The 24,287-nt window shown below is 41.4% G+C and overlaps 1 protein-coding gene across 3 annotated transcripts in view; it reads left to right on the top strand.

Moving 5' to 3' along the window:
* The window catches only part of CNTNAP5 (contactin associated protein family member 5), an 811,538-nt gene that overhangs the window by 494,704 nt on the left and 292,547 nt on the right, over window positions 1-24,287 (top strand). For all 3 annotated transcript variants that reach the window (XM_086718348.1, XM_086718347.1, XM_086718349.1), the window contains one exon: window positions 1,313-1,419. In XM_086718348.1, the coding sequence (XP_086574474.1) occupies window positions 1,313-1,419 (107 nt within the window). The remainder of the gene's footprint in view (window positions 1-1,312; window positions 1,420-24,287) is intronic.

The following is a 24,287-nucleotide window of genomic DNA, read 5'->3' as shown; positions in this document are numbered from 1 at the left end:
TATTAGACCACTTCTGTAACTTCCTTACTCATACCCTCTCCCCCTTTAAATTCATGGTATTTTTTATATTTCAAGATTATTTTCAAGAGTTCCCGTATTTATCACTGCTTTTACTCTTAATTATATTCATTATTAATATTGAGCATTCACCAGGTTATTTCTGTCACAACCATTCCTGTGCTGTAGAGATTTTAAGTTGTGTGTGTAAGAAGTGAAGAGAATTAATTGCCCCAAGACATCATGCAGCAAATGCCTGAGCTGGGATTCGAACTCAGATATAAGTGACCCTAAAGCCCATGATCTCTGTCCAGAAGATATGAACCTTTGCCTTCACTCCCATTAATTCAAGTGGTGCTTGAAGTCTGTCCTTCCTATCATTTTTGTGATATAACGTGTTCATTTTACTTTGTTGTGGCCATGCTTAATATCTTGAATTTTCACTTACTCCAGTCTCAGTTTGTTATAATCCTTTTTGCTAAGCATTTGCAGTAGCTTTATGATAGCCCATTAATTTTATGTACTAAAAATTCCCTAAGAAGTTTTCTAATGTTGGACATCTACATTGATTCATCATGGCTGCCTTGTGAATGATGTTAATTAGCATGCATAGTCTTTATATTTTGAAATATATTCTTAAGATAGAGCCATTTAAGTATGATCGCTGGGTCAAATTATATGAATGCTTCAGAGAATTTTTAATGTGTGTGGTGAAAATGTTTTTCAGAATAGTCGTACTGTTTTCATCATAAGTAGTAAAGGCCTCGTTTTAAGGGTGGGTTGGCATTTTTTGAAATGATAAAGCTTCCTTGCATGTTAAATGAGCAGGTAACATCTTTTTAAATTTCATGTGTAGTTTAAAATAGATTCCTGGCCATCACCCAGAAGAGAATCATGAGGACAGTGACCTCAATTATCTGCCCCTTTTCCCTTCCCTTTAAAAATGCAAAACCTTTCCAAAATGCAAAATTGCAATCTTTGTACATTTTGTTCGATGGTAAATGAAAAATCTTACAGATCCTGACCACTTCAAATTAACTTTAAGTCAATGGCAATTTGCCCCAATGTTGAAATGCTTCATGTAATTGCCTAAATCAGCTGTGAGCATTTCATCTCACAGTAGTGCTGGACAGACCTGCGTCTTGCAGTTAAGCCAAGGAATTGTTTTGCTGTTACTCAAGTCTGACTTAGTATAGACATACAGAAGATCAGATTCTTCTATCAGTCCATGTAGTTGGGTATCAGACATTTTTGTGTTTTCCCTTCATGTCAAATGAGTTGGTTTATTTTGTTTGCTTTTGCTTTGTTTCCTTAGGTGTTTGCCAAACTACTGTGAACATGGAGGAGGCTGCTCCCAGTCCTGGACTAGCTTCTCCTGTAACTGCAGTAACACGGGTTACAGTGGCGCCACCTGCCATAACTGTGAGTGGTCCTGACTTACCCACAGAATGGGCACACCTCCAGGAGTGCCAGTGCTGACTTCAGGTTGCGCTCAACGTGGGGCAGGCTCTTTGGGTTCATTCATTCAACACGTGTTTCTTGGTGGCCATGTGGGATACATATAGGATTATAAGCCATATCCTCAGAGAGTTTGTGGCCTGCCAGGAACACAGATAGGAAAGGGAATAAGTGTTGGAGGCAGAGGAGAGACTATGTGCCCTAGGCTCACCAAGGGGAGCTATTAGGTCAAGGGTGTTGTCTGGATGGGCTTGGTTAGGCTACTGTAATAAACAACTTCACCTGTCAGTGGCTTAAGTAACCAGTGGTTGTGTCATACCTGTGTTACATGCTTATGTCACATTGGCAGGGGCCCTCTTCCACTTTGTCCTCATTCTGGGATACTGGCGGTGCTCTGACACCCAGGAGGTTGCTGTGGCAGAGAGAAGAATGAGAAAGCATACACTGGCCATTGAAAGTTTCCCCCTGGGAGTGGTAAACATCACGTCCAGTCACATTCTATTGGCCAAGGAAAGTCACAAGGGCGCACCTCAATTCAAAAGTTGCAGTCTTGCTGTGGGATCAGAGAGAACCAGCATCTAGATGATAACTTCCGATGATGGCATGTTGGTGTTAAGGAGGCTTCAAATAGAAGGCCTGAGTTGATCTTTGGTAAGAGTGTGGCAGAGAAAGAAAAGAAAAAGGAGACTGAATGTGTGAGTGGCTTGACGTGGCTGGAGAGTGCTGATAGAAGTAAGAGAGGAAGAAGTAAGAGAGGAAGCAGGGTGAGTGAGGGAGGCTGGAGCACACAAGGAATAAGGGGTGATGAGTAAAAAAATAAATGACTAGCCGGGGCCCCGATTACTGTAATTTTATAGTCTCGTTGGGGTCACCAAACAAAAACACACGACAAAATAGAGGTTTGCCATTTACAGAATTGTGTGTCAAACTGTGTGAAGTGAGCTGTAAGGATAATTTAGAAAGACACAATCTGAAGGTGCTGGCTATAGTTGTGGGAGATTTCATCGAAAATGTGAGCTGTGAAATTGACTTCGACGGTAGAGAGGTAGGAGGTGGAACTGTTAGAAAAATGTAAGAACCGAGCCAGGGGGCTGCTGAGGACTACGGTGAGGCCCAGCAGGGGTGAACCTCACCAGGGTTTCCTAAGTTCCTGCTGTTGCCAGGATGGCACCTAGAGATTCAGAAAGCAAATGGGATATACCGGCAGTGCTGAGATCAGACTCTGATGCAGGGGGCACTGTCGTTGCTGTCAGCCCTGAAGACCTCTCAGCCATTCAGCAAGCCTTTCTGTGCCTTGCAAGGTAGCATTTACCAGTGATGCCCCGTCGCATCAGAGATGACACAGCCCAAAGGTCATCATGGATGATGTTACTATTTTTTTGGATGCCTGTGGAAATGAAAAATACCACCTGGCTAAAACCCTGCCTGGCTTTATAATGAAGTGTATTATCAGGGCACCTGGGTAGCTCAGTTGGTTGAGTGTCCGACTTCGACTCAAGTCATGATCCCAGGTTCATGGGATCAAACCCCACGTTAAGACAGTAGAACGTGCTTGGCATTCTCTCTCTCTCTCTCTGTCTCTGTCTCTCCCTCTCCCCTTCTCTGTCTCTTTCCCCTGCTTGTGCACATGCTCCCTATCTAAAATAGAACTAAAAAATATTTTTTTTATTTTAAAAATATAATGAAATATATTATTTAAAATTTTCTATTTAGAAATTTGGAACACAGTGAAGGGAACACTGGACTAAGAGAGATTAAATTTGGATTTTACCTAGCTCTTGTACTTGAATAAGCGTATCATTGTGTCACTCCAAAGCTGTTTCTTCACAGACTCTATACTAATCAAATCTTGTGGGCCCTTTTAAGGCTAAAATTACATGTTTTGTTTAAGATTCCTAGTAAATACCAACCTATGAGTGTTGAGCCTAATTCCAGAGATATCATCCTTAAGTAGCCAAGAACAGTGTTTATTTGCATAGACATGTATAGTACTGTCTGGATTCTAGATTGTCACATCAGTGCTCTTGTGAGATGCTCAGTGACCACCAGAAGAGCCATCAATGTAATAGTGAGAACCTTGAAGAAAATTTAAGTCAAAGATGCCCAAATTTTGGCAAAATCACATGACAACATTTCTATGAGTTTTTATAGCTTATTCCATTCACTTTCTCCTAATTTAACACTATGTTGAGGAGTTCATCTCTATGGATACTCTTCTTCTTTAATTTTCTCCATCCATCAGGCTAAAAATAGAATATTTCCAGCTTTTAAAAAAGTGTGAAGTTGAAAATCAATGGAGGTGAGGTGCTGATTTTTAATGGAACGCTATCCCAGCTGATGAGCAGGAGACTCAACACACAAAGCCTTAAAAATACCATTCTGTTTTTATAACACCTTCTATTCCCCTTGCTGTGAAATTGCTCAGTGCTCTATGATAGGTTGCCACACTGTTAGGCTCTTTCTTCCCTTCTGGGCACCCAGCCAGGAGAAATCAGGTCCTTGGATGGTTGTGAGGGCTGGCAAACACACCTGGTATGCCTGTGCAGTTCAAGAATTTGTCATCCTCTAACTGATTTCTTCCCCTTCCCCAGTTGGGTGAGGACCATTGTTTTGAGTCAGATTTGTAAATTGAGTGACCCAAGGCATGCTTTCCTGCCTGCAAAAAGCCTGTCCTTCCAAGCCTCCTGCACTGCCCCCCGCATGGGGCATCAGAGATGAAAGTTGCCAAAATGCAGAAGACAATACATAGGTCCCTAGGCCCCTTGGCCCTCCATCACGTAAGAAAACTACCAAAGGGGTTATAGGGCTTCTGATCCCTTAAAGCTCACAGGTAGCAGGCTCGGTGGTATTTGAGGACACCCTCAGATTGAAACAACCCAAGCAAGTTCACAGCCCCACTCCTGTGGAAATGGCAATGTCTTTGGTGTGTTGGGGCCTGTGTTCTTGAAGCAGTCATCCACACAACATTATATACAGTCTTCAGATTTGTAAGACAGTTCATATTACTCAAAACTGATAATTTCTTGAGTATTCTTAATCCTTTGTTTCTTCAAGCTCTTCAAGGTGTTTTAATTTTTCATTATGGTGCTTCTTAGTGAATGTAAACCAACAGGGCTGAGGACAGGTAGGGTTAACTTCTTTCTTCCAGCTTTTGTGGATAAGAGAGGAGTCTGGGTAAAGGGGAGGGTATTATGGACTCTAAGAAATAGCACAATGGGAACCCCAATGTGTTTAGGCAGAGCAGGTTGCTGGTAAAAGTAGATCTATCATCATTCCATTTCAATTTTCCTTCCACCTTACCTGATGACACATAAAGAAGTTGGGCATACAAGTTACATTTCTTTTCAAATACACTTTGTTCAAAACCACCTGTTGAAGAAGGAGGTGGTGAGCATGTGGGGAATTCCTGTCTCCAGATAGCGAAGATATGTGAGTCTCTCACTTATCCCATGAGCTGTCATTGAGCCCTATTGTGTCGTGTCTGTAAGTTGTTTTGGTTAGGAGCCTCCTTCTCTGCATTGTATTCTGTTCTCCAGAGGAATAACTGAAGGTATACCAATGTTTGCAATCCACACAACCCCTGGCAACCCAACCAATGAGCAGAGCCTTCAGACAACCAGAGATAGTCACCCGTGTTCTTGGTTTGATGCAACGTGCAGGTTTAGAAGGTTATGTAGTTAAAGCCAAACTTCTAAACAGGTACAGTATATCTTGGTCATGCTATCCTATGAGTGCAAGTTAATATTAAAAGGAAGAGGTTTTGATTATGGGAGTTCAATGCATAATTAGTCTACCATGTAATGATAAAGTCATATGGTATTACTATCTCCATTTTATAGAGCATCACATGGCAACCCAGAAAAGTTACATACCTTCCTCAAGATCACACAGCTAGTGGAGCTGGGACTTGAATGAATGGAATCTGGCTTCAGATGCCAGACACATTTTAAGCTTTGTGTTTTATTTCCTTTCTTAAACACATAAGACATTTGCAAACCTCTCTATGTGAACTTAATGGTGAGGCATCCATGACTTCCTTCATATTGCTTGAGACACACTGGGATATTGTGATACGTGATTGAAAATGTAGAAGACTGCGAGATGAAGATGTTTTTGCATTCTAGAATAATCGTGCAGTCATCATGGAAGAAAGTAGGATGAATTAGCACTTGAAAGACAGCAAAAATTAAAATGAATGTAAGAAATAGGAAAGCTTATGGAAACAGGCAAGAGCCAAGATGTGATGGTAGGAATATCTATGCTATACTTTGGAACACTGCATATATTTCCCTGGCTCCAGAAAGGAAAGATAAATAGCTCCATTCATTCCCAAAGCCCAAATGATATTCCTATAAAGCAGTTTTCCCTAGGGGAAATCTGAGCTCATTCCCATTATAACCAAACCTTTTTATGTGCTATTGCAATATCTATAAATACCACTTTAATGATTACATAATAAATAGCCCATTTAATGACTTTTATTCAAACATTGTCATCTATTTTTTTTGGGGGGGTGGAGAGGACCTGTGTTGTTTCCAAATATTTATTATTATAACCAACTGTAGTGAGCATGTGTGTGCTTAAGTAATTTTTAAATCCCTCATAGTCTATTGTTTCCTTAGGATGTCTTAGTAGTGGTATTACTGAGTCAAAGACCATGAATAGTCCCAAGGATCTTGATTCATATTTTCAGCTTGTTTTCCTAAAGTCTGGCTACAGTTTGTACTCTGATTATTATTTTCTGATACCTTGTTTTGCCTTCTCTGCCAGAATTGTTTGCTGCAACTTAAAAAAAAAAAAAAAAAACCTCTTCCACTTGCATTTTTACTAAAACATTTGAATATTGAAATGGAAATTATTATTGACCTTCATGGTGAGTTCCAGATAAAGAAAACGGTTGAGGTATTTATTTATTTTTATTTTTTTAGATGACTTATACAATAAGAATAAAACTGTCTCTCTCTGTAGAATTCTACTTTGTCATGCAACAAGTACCTTTTGAAAGCCCATCTGGTGTCAGTAACTATGCATGTGATTCCTTTCACGTTGAGTGGACTCAATAAGTGACACAAGTACTTACTTATCATCTTCTCTATGTCTCCTATTGAGTGGAATGCCCTTGATCTTCTCACTATGTCTGATGACATTCACATGGTCCCTTTCCAGGGTCTCTTTACCATTTCCCAGCCTTGGCTAATCTCTTTTGCAGTCCTTCCTGACACCTTCACAGTGCCTTTTAGCTCACTTTGCAGCTGGGCAAGAGGATGTCAGCTTTCTTCCTCTCCCAAGCCTGATATAGTGCTTCTCCCATTGGGCAGTCAATAGCTGGGTATTGATTGGGAGCATGTCAAGTTGTCTGGCTATCAGACTCTACACTAGTCATCACAGAGGGATAACGCTTCTGGCTGTTTTAAGAGTAGGTAAATGGTATGTAACCGCATGGCATTTCGTGGTTGGAGCGACAGGTTAGAGAGGGTGGGGGATTCTGGTAATAAGAGGCTTATTTAAAGGCATCGCTTATAGCTCTTAGCTCAGAGCAGCTTATATCCTAATATTATTCTGTGGGTTTCTTATCAAGATCTAAAGCAAATTCATCTTCATGCGTAACCCCAGTGCCTTCTGCAGATGTTCCCAGCTACAACTAGACACCTAAAGGAGAAGAAGAAATAAATGAATAATAGTAATAAATTGTGGAATCCACGCCCTGCTTCATTTTATGACACTAACCACAGTCTTTTGTGTCATCATTATTTTTATTTATGTTAACTCCCCTAGTGAGACTGAAAACTCCTTTGGAGAAGGGACCACGTCTTGTTTATATTTGTACTAAACACAGCCAAGGAACTGGTGGCATAAAGGGCACACCGTGTAATTGGCAAGATGGAAACTTAAGTGGGAATGGGTCATTCGGTGTGCCATTAGATGGGGACTCCATAAGGACAAGGTGGTATCTGAGTCTCTTCTGTCTCCAGCCACTGATTTCCACCTGACACACAGTAGAAATCTGCCGTTTGCTGTGTACACGAATACATGAGGTATGAGCATGACGTAGTGGTAAGTTACTGGGGCACAGGCATGGTCACTTTCTGTGCGGACGTGAGAAAGTTTTCTCAGTAATTGACCTTTGAGCCCTGAAGCCTTAATAGGGCTCAGAGGATGAGAAGGAAGAAGAGCAAGGGGAAGGAACAATGAGCAACATGTAAAAAGGCAGAGAGACATGAGGGTCACGCAGCAAAGAGAGGTCTATCCGGTGCCCAGCATGGCTAGAATCTGAAGTGTAATGGGGAAGTTGGATTGGAAGGCAATGCAGCCAGAGTAAAGGAAGGGGGCTACTTTCAGAAGGAGCTTGCTTCTCTGTTGAGCATTGAGGAGCCAGCCGTGGTTTGTTGGTTTCGCTTTAATTCTCAGAAATGACTTGCTAATATTTATTTTGTTGTTGTTTGTATTTTGCTTATTGGAGTTTCTTTTTTTAAAGGGAATTATAACTCTGATGGTTTTGCAGAGCATGCACTGAAGTTGTAAGACGAAGATATGGGCACAAGGAAGAGATACTGGATGCTCTTTACAATTGTGTGGACAGCAAATAATGAGAGTTGGAGTGAGCTAGGAAGAAGGGACCTGACTTGAAAGGCATATCTAAAATTCGATCAAACAGACTTGAAGACAAATCGAATACAGCAGAGAGAAGGATGACTGTTAGCTTTTTAGCTTGGAAGACTTCATGAATGAAGAATATAGTGACTAAGTTCTCAGGTCTGTCTGGGCCTGACAGCCTCCTGTCAAATCCAGGCCCTACAACTTACAAGCTCTATCACCTAGGGCAATTTATATGAGCTCTGTGTGCTTTGACTTCCTTATTGGTGATATGGGACTAATAATAGTGGCCCCCTAATGGAAATATCATGAGGCTTAAGTAAAATAATCCCCCCTAAAGTATTTAACCTAGCATCTGGCAAATGCAAAGTGCCTGTTTCATGTTAGTTGCTATTTCAACAGGTAGAAGAGGAGATTTAGTGGATGCTGTTATCAGTTCAGTTTGGGGAGCAGTGTCAGTCTGGAGAGGTGCTCACCATGCTGAAGTAGCTGGAAATCCCCGAGTGAGGCCTAGGAGGAAAATCAGAATCATGAGGGGTCTAGTTGCTGAAGGCTTTTGAGTAGCTGAAGTTGCCCAGGTGTGGTAGGCCAAGGATGAAACCTACAAAGTAAATCATGTTAAAGGACTCAAGAAGGGCTACAGTGAGTCACAAGTGTGAAGGAATGGTGAGGAAAGAAGGAAGACTAAGAGGAAGTGGTAACTTAAAACACAGAATTGATTACAAACGGACACGTCTGAGTGATGTCCCCCATCATAGGGTGTGGTGATAGTTGAATGACCGGATGAGTGTTTAAAAAAAAGAAGTTGCAGTTGGGGCACCTGGGGTGGCTCAGTCAGTTGAGCGTCTGACTCTTGATTTAGCTTCAGGTCATGATCCCAGGGTTGTGGGATCGAGCCCTGTGTCGGGCTCTGCACTGAGCATGGAGCCTGTTTGAGATTCTCTCTTTCTTCCCCTGCCCTGCTCATACTATCACTCTAAAAACAAAACAAAACCAAATAATAACAATAATAAATGCAATAAAAAAAGTTGTAGAAAAGTACAATAAGGGAAGGAAAGAAACCATTTTTCCATAGGGAATCTATGACTATAGAAGTATTGGAAAGTATTGGAATTTGCTGTTCCCAGAACATTTGTGAATTGATGACTGTCACAGGTGTTATCAGGATCCAGGGTTCAGAACCGCTACCTGCCACTAAGATTTGACTCTCCTTCAGCAGCAAAGGCCATTATCTTTGTATTCATCAGTAAAGAAGTAAGAGAAGGCACCGCTTTCTGCAGGGGCATTGCGTCTCTGTGAAAAGAGAGATTGGAGCAGGTTGAGCTGGAGGGAAAGTTCTCAAAGAATGGATGGGGAATGTACCCTAGCGCCAGACTTGGATAGGCAGGGAAGTCTTAAGAGAGTGTTTTTCCAAAGTGAGAACCAAAGGAAGGATTCTATATAAGGAGGAGCACCAAGAATGTTTGAGTTTCTCCCAAGTTACTAGCCTAGGGGTGAGGGAATGGAGATTTGTTTGGTTTCAGCTTCTTTTCAGTGCCATGGATTTATTGGGGGGCTAATCTATGTCATCTCACTCTCTGAGCCCCCTTTGGTTCTTAGCTCTGACCTTGTTAGATGGTGGCAATTCTTCAAACCACTGGGTGTTCACACATGCATATTTCTTGACCAGAAAGTCTTAACACTTTTTTTGCCCAAGTAACCGTGTCAAGTCTTGCCAGAAGCCTACCAGGACCTTTCCTAGATGTTGTTCCACTTTGCTCCTTTGGTACCCATTCACAAAGAATTTATTGCACTATACGAACATGCAAAGTTTGGTTCTTGTTTACCTTTCCACACTGCTACTATTCTGTGCATCCCTCTTTGTATCATATCTGGCACATATGGGTGCACAGCAGAGGATCAATGGACATGAACATCTCTTTTATGGCCAAATGCTTAAAGCCACAGAGCTAGAGGAAGTGGGATTTGAACCCAGTTCTAGATGGCTGAAAGCACTTCCTCTTCACATTACAACATCTCTAAGTGGAAGAAAGAGCACTCTTAAATATTTTATAGAACATGGCAGGATTTAATAACAAAACTGATACAAAGACTTCTTATTAGAAAAGAGGAGGAATCAAGGTTGCATAGTCACCTCGGATCAATTTTCTTCCTTTTGAACACATCTCAACGATTTAAGACTTTCCCACAGTCATTTCCTACATGTTAATTTGTTCTGTTTGTTCTTTCCTTCCTCTTTTCCCCATTTCTCCCTTCTTCTGCCCTTCCCGTCATTAATTGAGGCTAAGTAAAGCCAACTTCAAATACTTAGGTTGGATTGACAATGTGCAAGAAATGTAATCACCAGTTTTGGCTTTGTTCCAAATCCTTAGAAACAGCAAAAGATCCCCAAATATGAAAGAATATAATTAACTGGAGATAATTTAATTGTTGATGTTGCCTTCCTTTGGAGAACCATTGGTATTTACTTTGAACACTGAGTGGGAACAATGAGCATTTATTTTTAATGTATTTCAATCAACAGAAGACTAATCACCATAGAAATATAAAGCTCTGGTATGTCCCATGAGCTGGAAGTAATCTGGACTGGATACATACATATTAAACTCAATATATGAAGACACATTTTCCATCTGTGCTTCAGCTTTGGATCCAGACATATCTAGGTTATATTTACAACTCCCTGGTCTTGGGCAAATTACTTAGCTTTTTGCAGACTCGGTTGCTTGATCTCTGAAATAATAACAGCTCATTCAAACAGCTATTGCATACACTACAGCTAAGAAACCAGAAACATCTAGCTCAATATTTGTGATTTGGCACTTCCATGTTAAATGGCATCTATTATATATTTAAAATTATGATTATGAAAATTTTGGTGTATTTTTCATATCATTTATAATACTCAGTAATTTATATGCCTGTGCTAAGTCGTTTGGCTGGGAGAACACGTCTCATGTTGTATATTGCAAAACAAAGTTTAGGTTCTGGTGCAGGTGTTGCCATTAGCAGAACTGAGAGGCATAGTGTCACTGAGAAAAGCCCAAGTGGGGGCTCAAGGGGCCAGAAGTTAAAGCTGTCTCTGCCACAGATGGCCTGAGGCAAGTCACATACTCATATAACCCATATTCCTCGGGGGTACAATGTGGATTATATACGGATTCAACGTGGTCACTAAGAAAGATTATTTTGATTTCCTCTGATAGCAGGACTCAGGATGCACATGCTGACTTTCTGTAGTGTGTTGTTATCATACTGTACACTTACTGTTTTTCATCTTAGCCATTTTCCAGTGTTCTAGCTCAGGATATTATTTGCATGGATCACGTAGCTTATCTGTTGTTGTGGTTTATAAAGCACAAAGTGCTCTTTTACACTGTTACCTCAAAAAATCCTTTAGGGGCACCTGGGTGGCTCAGTGGGTTATGTGTCCGACTTTGGCTCGGGTTGTGATCTCGTGGTTTGTGAGTTTGAGCCCTGCTTTGGGCTCTGCACTGACAGCACAGGGCTCTCTGCCCATCCCCTGTGTTCTCTCTCTCTCTCTCTCTCTCTAAAGAAATAAAAATAAACTTTAAAAAGAGTGAAAAAAAAGTCTTTCAAAGTAAAACAAGTTAAAATATGAGGGTATAAATACGGGTCACAAATGCTTAAAGCTCTTACATGTTGCCCTTGAAGCATTTGGTTGAGTTGCACTACTGTGAATTTCATTAGCAATGGATCAACTCAAAGAGTAATCAGCGTAGTAGGTGATAGGTGATGAGTGAATGAGAGAGATGGCATGATCGTTCATTATAGGTTATCAGTTTTACTTTAAATGATAGGGTAAGATTGTACTATATAACATGTCATGAAAAAGGAATTTCTAGTGTGCTCAGCTTGAAACTTGCCAAAATATTTTTACTATGTAATTTAGAGATAAAATTTAGAAAATATTTCTTTATCCATTAAAATTCCATAACACGATCACACGGTGACCAATGGCAAGTTATTTCACCAATTTGAGCCTCACTTGCACCATATCCCAAGGGAAAATAATAGAATCTGTTTTTTATTGCTCCTAGGATAAATTCATGAATCAATGAGCATGAAATCCCTTTGACAAGTATGATTCTAGCCCTTCCTTATATGTTCCTTCTTCTTATATATTTACATCAATTTGTTTCCACGGCAACCTTGGTGAGGGACAAGGCAAGTATTTAGAGGAAGGACCCCAATATTCAGAGAAGTTTAGAAGGCAGAGCCCAAGGACATTCCATTATAAGACTGGAGCAGGACTAAAACCTGGATATTCTTGTTGTCTCTGAATTTATCTGTGTGTGTATCCCACAGAACTTTCCATGGCTGTATCATGTTCTAGCTAAGGTAAGTTGATAGTGGTAAAATTCTAGGGTTATTTCAAAATTTAGTTGGTGTTACCTGTATGGTAAAAGGAACTCTGAGTATATCACTTCTCTGCTTCACATTCTTCAGTGGCTCTCCATTGTCTTAATGATTAAATCCCTGCTTCCCATTTGAGTAAGTATGGCTCTTCATCACCTGGAGCCCTTGTAAATCACACTTTTCAGTCATGATCTCATATGTATCCATGTTATAGTAAGTCTGATCCGCTTTCACTGCTAAGCACATCAAATTCTTTTTTCTGCATTCTTTTGACCCTAGATGTTTGTTTGTTTGTTTGTTTGTTTTTAAGTAATCTCTACAGCCAACATGGGGCTTGAACCCACAACCCTGAGATCAAGAGTTGGACGCTCTACCCGCTGAGCCAGCCAGGTACCCCTGATCCTAAATGTTTCTCCTGACTTTTTCTTCCAGATAATTCTCTATTCTACCTCGATGCTCTGCTTGAGGATCACCTATTTGATCTTCCGTTAGCATTAACTTAATCTCCTTGAGGACAGGCACTTGGGCTTTTCATGCCTGTGCCCTCAATACCTAGCATTGGCTCTGGAATATGGCGTATGCAAAATAAATGTTGAGAGAATGGAGTTTTTACTGTCAGCTTGTTGGCATTTCCTTGATGTGTGTTTGTATATCTTCTCCACTGAGAGGAGAAAGACAACACAATGTATGATACCCCACAAGGTCAGTTAGGCTTTCTCTTTGGTCACCATGAAGAGAAATTTCCTGTTTTTCACTTGAGTGGAGCCCTGAGGCTCTTTCTTTGAATTAGGAGCACATTTCTTACGGACCCCCATGTACAGTCCAGTCCCCCATTAGCTCCCAAACTGGCTTGTAAATCATCTTCCAGGCGGCATAGGTGTAGTCTGCATTTGAAGATATTAGCGCAAAGAGGATTTTTGGGTGCGTCAGTATATGTAGAAAACATGAAAAGGAAATGAAGCTGTCCATTGTCAGAGCAGGATGTGTAACTGAGTTTATTAGTCTGTCAACGGACGAGTTGTCAGAGTCGTGTTTTGGCAGTGCAGATTTCCCACTGGCAGCTAATGTGATGATGAAGACCTTGGCAATCATCCCCTTGCTCCTGTCTCCCTGATCCCACTGTCATGATGGCTGAAAGAGGAACCAAGTGAATCGTCTGCTGACATTTGATTTCACGGCCGCGTGTTGTCCAAATGGGCTTTCAATGGGATAAACGTTACATAATCTGCAGTCTGCCTGGAGCTCACAGGCCATCAGTGTAAGGACCTATGCTCTACTGATTCTACCTAGGGGAAATCTTCAGTCTGACGACATTAGCAGGGGATTGTCAAAAGAGGTAGACAAAAAATTAAATTGTGTTTTGTTTTATGGACATGAAGTATGAGAAGAGACATTTAGTTTTATGGAGATAAAGTACAAGAAGAGAAATTCATTCACTTCCAGGCTCTGGCAATTAAAAATTGGGTAACCTAGGAAAAATTACTCAAATTCTCTGAAACTTCCTTTTCTTACCTCTAAATATAGGAGTAATCATGTCTGTGTCTTAGGATTTTTTTTTTTTTTTTGGATGATAAATAAGGGATCACTTTGGAGCATCAGGTATGGTGCCTTATGTAGGAGGCTCTCTTGATTTACTTACTTTCCTTCATAAATCCTCCACACTTTTACCTTTTCTGGTCTTCAGTAGAGAGCTTTTAGATTAGTAACAGATGCTGATTTCTATGTTTGGAAAGGACCTTTCAGTACAAATATGTTATTTACATCCTTCCTCAAGTGATGCTGTAGAAACAGGGTGATCAATACCTCCTGCTATTATTGTGCCTCTCTGGTGGGTAGAAGATCTGCTTCTCTTAGAAGCTAATACCTTCTTTTAGCTTTCTCTGGTTAGTCTTTCTTGTGCGTTCTATGAGCCTACCATGGGTAACCTGCCATTTTCTCTTCCTGTTTGGTGTTGAGAAGTTCCCCCAAAAAGGAGGACTTGACATGATTTTCTTCCACCTCTATCATACCTCTGTTGCCTTGAATTAAGTATGATATCACAGGTCTCCATAGATCTTATAATCACTGGATTCAGAAAGTACTTAGGTAATAATAACCAAGGAAGGAAATTGCTTTTGCCTACATTAAGCAATGCATAGTCTACTTATTATCATCATATTATAATGACCATAGTTGATCCCCAAATCTGTGAACATAGATGATTTCCACAGTTTATATTGGTTGCTGTTATGTTAGGATTTAATTAAGTTGTTTATTTTCATTTAGCGCCGATTTGTGAAAATCTCTTCTCCTTTCAGATCACCCTTCCACACAGCATAGGCTTCTGTCAGGCATGTGTAAGGAAGTGCTCATTCCAGGTCCAACAATATCATTGTGGGTGATACCAGAGTAATTAAAGATCTTATGCCTGTTCTCAAGGACTTTGAAATTAGCAAGAATGGTGGGGGTCCTATATTATATACTCAGAAAATAGTTCAAGATGGTACATGGTCAAGGAATAAATTGAATTGAATATGGGTAAGGATAAACGTATAGACACCCGAGCAGGAGGGACCAGATGAAACATGAAGTGTGGGGGGGAATGTTCAGTAATTCTAGAATTGAACTATACCTGGTGTGTAAGTGTGATCTGCAAGGCCAGGGAAAGCGGGGGAGGGTCAGGAATCCAGGGTGGAATTAACTTGGCTGGAGTTGGGGTAAATATGGAGACTGACTTGTATAGATTGAGGTTCTTACTAATTGAGAAGAATATTGATGATAACAAAATTGTCATCAGTCAGCAGGGTTTCAGCAGAGAAACAGAATCAGGAGGAAGTATGTATTAAGGTATATATCCACCCATCCCCCCGCCCCCTGCCAAATGGCCTGTGCTGTTGTGGGAGCTGGCCAGGCAACCCTGGAATCCCAGGGTGGCAGCTGGAGGTACCATTCACAGGGATGATTTCCTCTTCTTCAGGGAATCCCAGCTCTGTTCTCAGGCCTTTCAACTGATTGAAGCGAGTCCATCTAGATATGTTAGGATGATCTTTCTTAGTCAAAGTCAATGGATTATGGACTTTGATCACATCTTCAAAATATAGATAAGTGTTTGATTGAATAAATGGGGACTATACTCCAGCCAAGTTGACACCTAAAACTGACCAGTGCTATCTGTCAAACCATCACTGTGGTACCGATATTCATCTTGCCATATTTGGTTATACTTCCACCTAATATGTCATGCTTCTGCCTGATATGGTACAACTGTCTTGTTATAGCTGATGCCATATTGAATTGTTTAGCGTCTTTGTTTCAAGTTTATTTATTTAATCTGAGAGAGAGACAGAGAGAGAGAGAGAGAGAGAGAGAGAGAAGAGAAAGCACACATACAAGCCAGAGAGGGACAGAGAGAATCCCAAGCATGCTTCACACTGTCAGCCTAGAGCCTCATGCTGGGATTGATCCCACAAATCATGAGATCGTGACCTGAACCAAAATCAAAAGTTAGATGTTTAACCAACTGAGCCACCCAGGCACCCTTAGAATGATTTAGCACCTTAATGATAACACGGGCCACAATGTTATCCCCATCAGCCCTGGTGTGTCTAAGATGCTGACCATGTTATATTTTATGCAATCAAAGCACAACCCCATATTTGTTTCCTACCCTTGCTTTACATTTTATTTAATGAAGATAATTTCTTCTGCCTTCTGTTACAATCTTGGACAAGAGTTAGATTTTCTTCTCACTTGCAGGTGATAAACATCCTTATAATGCCTTTATGTCACAAAGCATAAACCCAATGCAAGATTTAAAAAGTCCCAGTTTAGGGGCACTTGGGTGGCTTAGTCATTTGTACCTCCAACTCTTGATCTTGGCTCAGGTCAAGATCTAATGGTTCATGGGATCAAGCCACAAGATGGGCTCTGTACGGACAGCACAGAGTCTGCTTGGGAATCTCTCTAAGTAAATATATATATATATATATATATATATATATATATATATATATGAACATTTTTTAAAAGGCCCAGTTTATGCTAAGCATCAATACCTCATCTTCTATCAGAGATAGGATTTTTTTCAAATTTTATTTTATTTATTTTGAGAGAGAGAGAGAGAGAGAGAGAGAGAGAGAGAGAGAGAGAGAGAATCCCAAGCAGGCTTTGCACTGTCAGCATGAAGCCTGACACAGGGCTTGATCTCATGAACCATGAGATCATGACCTGAGCCAACATCAAGAGTCAGATGTTTAAATAACTGAGCCACCCATGTGCCCCCAGAGATTGAATTTTAAAAAGCCTATAGCAGGGCGCCTGGGTGGCGCAGTCGGTTAAGCGTCCGACTTCAGCCAGGTCACGATCTCGCGGTCCGTGAGTTCGAGCCCCGCGTCAGGCTCTGGGCTGATGGCTCGGAGCCTGGAGCCTGTTTCCGATTCTGTGTCTCCCTCTCTCTCTGCCCCTCCCCCGTTCATGCTCTGTCTCTCTCTGTCGCAAAAATAAATAAACGTTGAAAAAAAAATTAAAAAAAAAAAAAAAAAAAAAGCCTATAGCAGTTAAGGACCTGTGAGAGGGAAAGGGATGTGTGGGTAGAATTAAATGTTTCACTCAGCATAATTCCCTGAAGATTCATTTAAGGTGTTGCCTTTTTCTTTGCTCAGTAGGAGTCCATGGAAGGACCACAGTTTGTGTTTTTGGGCAGAACACCTGATTTTTCTGCTTCCCATCAGGCTTCTCTCTTCCATGGCAGGATCTGTCCTGTAAGTGTTTGCGGGCTTGCCTGGTGGCTTTTGGTAAAGAAGCCTAGAGTCAGCCCTAACAATGAAGGAGACCCCTTCTCTTGGCCATTTATTGGTAGTGGGATCCCAATTCCAGGTTCTGCCAGGTAGTGCCAACCTCACTTGTTGTTGTAGAGGTAGTCTCTTTCCATTCAGTGTGCTGGGAGTCGGGGGAGGATGATCCTATCTCACTGCTTCCGTGCTACATTAAGGTAAAAAAAATGCTGGATGTGGGTCACCTTCTTGGGCCAGAGGGAGGGTATAGAATCACTGTTGTGTTATCTCTTCAGTTTTGAAGTCCCAAAGCATGTCTCCCTCCTCTTTACATATTTCAGCGTCTTCCTTGGCTACTTCTTGCATTATCTTCCAGGATGGTAGTTCTAATTAGCAAGGAAGATCAGAGAGAGGCAAGTCTAAGTTACCTTGTCTGAACTGGAAGTCCCTCCATAGATTTTAAGAATGTGATTTTAAACATATAAAAATGATGCTTGAATTTTTTATTTAAATTTCAAACAGGGGGGCGCCTGGGTGGCTCGGTCGGTTAAGCGTCCGACTTCGGCTCAGGTCATGATCTCGCTGTCTGTGAGTTCGAGCCCCACATCGGGCTCTGTGCTGACAGCTCAGAGCCTGGAGCCTGTTTCAGATTCTGTGTCTCACTCTCTCTCTGACCCTCCCCTGTTCATGCCCTGTCTCTCCCTGTCTCAACAATAAATAAACGTTAAAAAAATTTTTTTTAATAAAAATAAAAATAAAATAAAAAAATAAATTTCAAATAGGTACTATGTTTTCAGGGATACAGATCAATTCATATAAAAAAGATATTCAGTGAAACCCTGATTTTCCTGCTTATCTTCTGTCTGCCCAGACCTGCCCTGAGGCTATCATAGGTAACTTGTGTCTTCTACCTTTGATTTTCTTTATAGAAATACAAGCAAATACAAATGCACGTTATACACTCTGGTTTTCAAATAGTGATCTTAGAGCTCATCTTTCCATATCAGCACATAAAGAATTCTGTCATTGTTTTTTCAGTTGTTTGGGATTCACTTGTAGAGCTGTGCCATAATTCATTTCATAAAGCCTGGATTGCTAGGCTTTTTTAGATTTCTTTTTCTAATCCTACACGAATAAAAGCACAATGCCTAAACTTGAACGTCTGCCATTTTACACACTTGCAAGTCTATCTGCAGGTTAGATTCCCAAAAGAGAGATTGCAGGGTCAAAGGATATGTGTGGTTTTGCTGGATGTCACCAAACTGAGTGCCCCAGGCACTGAGCCATTGAGGCGTTGAGCAGCGCGTGACAGTGCCAGTTTCTGCGGGTGCAGAACTCGCTAACAGAACTCACTAACAAAGAGCATTGCCAAAAGTTTGGATTTTTGCCAGCCTGATAATTATTTCTTGGGAAAATGGAAATCACATTTTTAGAGGCCTGGTGGTGTTTAGCAAATGATAGGAGAGACTTATGAATGTTTGGTCCTCCTCCTCCTCAGAGCCTTCAATATGCTTACTCATTGCCCTGATGCAGCGCTGGATCTCACAAACTGCGAGATCATGACCCAAGCCGAAACCAAGAGTTGGACGCCCCTTAACCAGCTGAGCCACCGCAGAGGCCCTGTGCAGCTGTATCTATTGATGTGTGTAAATGGGTGTGTATTTACACATATCATATCATGTCATATATGTGACCTATATCATACCATATATTTGTTACAGATGGATATTTAGTTTCTGCCTTTATGAAGTGTTTAGGGGACACAATCTGTGCATATGGAGTGATTAAGAAGGTTAACTCTTTGGTAAAGTCTTTGCTGAATAAGTGGAATAGAAAAGATTCTAGAAATCGGAACAGTATGGGACACCTAACGTTGGGTCACCTTTATATGAGAAGTGGGGAGGAGTAAGTTCTTACAGGATGCAGATGTTGGCACAACTGGGCGGAACTTAAGAAAAGAAGGAATTTCTGGCTTCTCATAGGCTCTCACTAAAGGATCATGGCGTGTTGATGGAGATGATAAAGGCGGGCACAGATAGCTGCCTTGGGAGCCAATAAGCAGATAGGTTGACTGGACAGACTGTGTAGGGAGGCAGTGGGCATCCAGGCTGGGGGTCTTCAGCAGTCTGGGGTGGGGATACCCTCTTTTACCCTTTCCAGTTCTTCAACATGCTTGTCTGAACAATACAGATCTCTTTGTTTCTCGATTAGTAGAGATCATCTCAGGTTTCATAATTGTAAGTTAAAATCATATTAAGGTGAGAATAAAAGTGAAAAAGGGAACAAAATTGAAGGTTGAAATAATGTCTTCATGATAAGCTTCTCCTAGCTTCCTCATTCTTCCTACTTAAAAAAAAAAAAAAAAAAAAAACCTCCAATCTTCTAATTAGAAGATAAAGAATAAAAGTGAGTGCACAGACTCCCTTATGTGATTCCTCCAAGAAATCAAAGCTCTTTCATCTCCAATTTTCTAGCGTGACAACATAAAACAATCTCATTAAGGACTTTGTGGAATATTGGTAAAGGTTAGACAGAGTTCAGGCAGCAGTGACTGAGAAAAAGTGTTTGAGAGTTTGTACAAAGACTGGGCAACTTCAGTTAAGTTTTCCAGAAGGTGGGAGTGCACAGAAGGGGAAGGGTCTCAGGCAATGATCTGTCAAGAGATGTTCCTTCACACCAGAAGACTTGGCAGGCACAGGAGACAAACAGAGGCCCCAGAAGGCAAGCTTACTAGCAAAAAGAAAAAAAAAAAAAAAAAAAGAGGAAAAGGAAGATTGTAATATATGCTCATAATGGCTATCCAAGCAAGACAAAGATTGTCTCTGTTGTAGCAGAGGCCATCTTCCCCAAAGGTGATTGTCATGTTGCAGTATAAATAGTACTGCAGGGAATCTATCCCGGAGTCCAAGAAAGAGGCACATTCTTAGACTGGGGCTCTTTTACAGACCCGGAGGCAGGGCTGTAAGTTACATATTAAAACATACGGTGAAAGCTCTCTGCCTTCAATCGGCCTTAAAATGCGTCTTGAAAGATTGACATACAAGCGATCTGGAAAGACTGGATTGCGGTTTCAACCCGGTGCACTTTCCAGTGCCAACTGAAAGATGTGCCGTTCCGAATGAGCTGGCTTTCTTTGGGTCAGAAGTCCTGGGCAGATGTCTTGTCTGTCCTTAGGTGGGCATGTGGTGAGGGAGCAGAGAGCACGTGCGCGCGGTGAGCGGCCTCATTAGGACAACACGGAAGTAGGGGCCATGGCTGCTTCCTTGGCTTTGCCCATTCTGGGAACCAGTATCTGACTCTAAGAGGTAGGCAGGTTTCCCCCGTGAAGTCCCATCGGGGGCTTCTTCTCCAGGTGTCTGACAAGGACAAAAGGATAACTGAAGATTTAATCCGTTCTAGAATGGGGATTACATTCAGTTTAATATGAATATTTATAAAAACTGGAAGTAGATTCAATGGATGATGAGATCAGGCTCCAGGACCCCCTTGCTGGGAGGCTGTATACACCACCTAACCAACAAGGTGACTATTTCTGCTAACCTCTTCCTTTCTTAGGCCCCAAGGCTATTGTACTGTATTCCCTCTGTTCCTCACCGTCTGACCAGGGATGGCATCTTCTTTCCCTGGAAACCTTTGCACAGAGTTCCCACTTGGGTCTACGCAAGTGCTCAAAAAGGATTCTTTTACAGCACGACGATATCGCTTGCCTTGGTAGGAATCCATGGTTACTACCCCTGCGTGTTCACCATTCTGAACGCCTTTGTTCTCTCTCCTCTCCAAGCAAATCCATGCCTCCTCCTTAAAACCATCTCAGACCATGTTTGGGAAACCTGAAGAGTTCTCCCACAGTATTTCCAATATTCTACTTTATAGTTTCTGTCCACTTTAATTTCTGGTTTCCTCCTCTCACTTTGCCCCTCCTCGATTTACCAGGCACCTACAACACATCAGACAGTTTAAATGCACGTTCCCATGATCCCATTTACTCTTCAAAACAAGCCTGTGGGGTAAGCAGATTATTATATTTTACAGAAGAGGAAATTGCAGTGCAGCGATAATTGGGTAGCTTTGCTCTCTCTGCCTCGCTCTAGTGATCTATATGGTTTTCAATTTCCTAAGACCCTGCTGCACACATTGCTCTAGTGAAGAGTAAAGTCAAAGGCAAGGTGAAGGTCCTTGGACACCAAGTGAATCCTATGTCAAGAGTCCACAGCTCCTGCTTACTGGAGAGAAGAGCTCAGGCGCATTGCCTTGAGAGGCAGGCTGACAGCTTTGCTTACTGACCTTGGAAATAACCCACTACCAGTGCTGTTCTCAGTCTCCATGCTCAGAGCTGGGGCAGATCAGCTTCAAAATCCCTCAAACTTATAGAATTATGAAGATCACTTTTATTTTTTTGAGCTTATTTGTTTATTTTAAGTTTATTTATTTATTTATTTGTACAGGGGAGGGGGGAAAGGGGCAGAGAGAGAGGGAAAGAGAGACAATCCCAAGCAGACTCCACATTGTCAGTGTGGTGCTCCATTCACGAACTGAGAGATCATGTCCTGAGACGAAACCAACAGTCACTCAACTGACTGAGCCACCCAGGAACCCCTGAAGATCCCCTTTAAGAATTGTTTTTTGGGTCGCCTGGGTGGCTCAGTTGGTTGAGGGTCCGACTTCGGCTCAGGTCATGATTTCGTGGTTCGTGAGATAGAGCCCCATGTCAAGCTCTGTGCTGACAGCTTGGATCCTGGAGCCTGCTTTGGATTCTGTGTCTCCCTCTATCTCTGCCCCACCCCTGCTCACACTCTGTCTCTCTGTCTCTCAAAAATAAACATTTAAAAAAAATTTTTTAAAAGAATCGATTTTCTGTATTACTTTTAGAATGAGAAAGTAAATCATTTACAAATGGTAAAGATAAAAGAATGGCAACTGTCAGAAACACTTACAAATTAAAAAATAGTATTTTTATTAATTTCCTAATACAATTTTATAGTCCTTTGCTTTACTTATGCATCTTTGGGCTGTTTTTCCTTTGTCTGTTTACAAGATGCTTTTGTTTACTTATTTTTTTCACAGAAAATAAAGTGGCAAATCAGTTTCTCCTCTAATATGGTTGATCAAAATAATTTTTAAAAACTTATGCCGATCATTTAGAAAATTAGCTTTTCAGTTTTATGTTTTGTTATTGGTAATGCCACATACACTTTCAAAATACCCATTGCCTACTTACTTTAAAGTAGAACACAATCTCGCAGTCCGTGAGTTCGAGCCCTGCGTCGGGCTCTGGGCTGATGGCTCAGAGCCTGGAGCCTGCTTCCGATTCTGTGTCTCTCTCTGTCTCTGCCCCTCCCCCGTTCATGCTGTGTCTCTCTCTGTCTCAAAAATAAATAAATGTTAAAAAAATTTTAAAGTAAAACAGCATGGAAATAGAATGGGAAATTTCAAATATCCCATTTTCTTATCTGCTTATCTGATAAATGAAACACATAATGGATGCTGAATGTTATTATTTTTTACTGAATATATCTATTTTTAGGACTGTCTTCAGAAGTTTATAGGCAAACATGTAAACTTTGTTTTTTTTCCTCCAACTTTTTTTTTTGCTATGATAAAATACACACAATTTAAAATGTACCACCTTAGTCACGTTCAGTGGAATTAAATACATTCAGAATGTTGTGTAACTAACCCCACCGTCCATCTCTAGAGCTCTTTCCATCTTGCAAGAGTGAAACTATACAAATTAAACAATAACTCCCATTCCTGCCCCCTGTGCCACATAAACTTTTATGAACGTGGTTGAAGTTGGGAGAATTCCTGTCAAGTTTCATAAATTCAATACAAGATTTAGAAGGATTTCCTACACGCTGGCTTCTGGCAGTGTGCATTTCAAACCCGGCTTCTCCATGAGGACACAGACATTGCTGGTGCTCAGTGCTGCAGAGGACATATCTATGGAGACATGGCCTCTGGTCCTGCAGGGTTGGGTGTGATGTTGTGGGAATCTGCAGAAGCGCCAACAGAAGTGTTCACAGAAGCTCCTCCCAGGTCACAGCAGCTAGTAATGACCATACGTGTAGATGGCGGCAAACCATGTGGTTATAACCCATCAATCTGCAGTCAGATATGTATCCACACATGCCTTCCCTTACTCTGCATCTGAAAAGGTTCTGTGAGTTCTCCAGTGCCACCTGGCCTGAGAAGTGTGACAATAAACAGGACGAGGGGAAGAGGCAATGGTATTAACCAGTTGTAGTTAAATATTTTACTTTAACTGATGATGATCAAAATACCCCACTTTTACAAAGTTTTGGAGCTTTATAGGTGTCAACTTGGTTTGACTTGAACTGTATTCCCCAGAGTTTTCTTTCCTGTGTTATTTTTGAGAGAGAGAGAGAGAGAGAGAGAAAGAGACAGAACAAGTGAGGGAGGAGCAGGGAGAGAGAGGGAGAGGCAGAATCCGAAGCAGGCCCTAGGCTCTGAGCTATCAGCACAAAGCCCGATGTGGGGCTCGAACTCATGAACTGGGAGATCCTGACCTGACTGAAGTTGGACGCTCAACCGACTGAGCCACCCAGGCACCCCTATTTCCTGTGTAGGAAAAGAATAAATGAAAGATACAGTAAAACCTTGGTTTGCAAGCATAATTCATTCTGGAAATGTGCTTCCATTCCAAAGCACTTGTATATCAAAGTGAACTTCTAGAACCATACCATTCACTCAGGTGTGATCACGTGATGTTGGGCATCACTTACAATTCCTGTTGTAAGACATCGCTCGTTTACCAAGTTAAAATGTATTAAAAATATTTGCTCCTCTTGCAGAACAAGTTACCATCCAAGGTTTTACTGTGCTTTTAGCAGGTTTGAACGGTGGAAGGGAGACAGCCACTTGGTGTAGTTCACACTGTCTGTTGCTGATAGGGTGCCTCGCCATGTTTGTTTGGGGCATTGGCTGCACCGGCTCTTGCTGTACCTTCCTCTGGATCCTGCGGTAGGGTAGCCTCTCTGACTCCTGGGCCAGGCGGGTGAGTTTACCTCTGTGACAAGGAGCCCCAGGTTTTGCAAGATACGCACACAGCTCTCGCGAGAGACAACCAGAAAACTTGTGGGGTTTCCA

Source organism: Puma concolor, chromosome C1 (genome assembly GCF_028749965.1).
Source record: "Puma concolor isolate L17-30 chromosome C1, mPumCon1.1.hap2, whole genome shotgun sequence".
NCBI lineage: Eukaryota > Metazoa > Chordata > Mammalia > Carnivora > Felidae > Puma > Puma concolor.
This window is presented reverse-complemented; position numbering and strand designations above follow the sequence as displayed.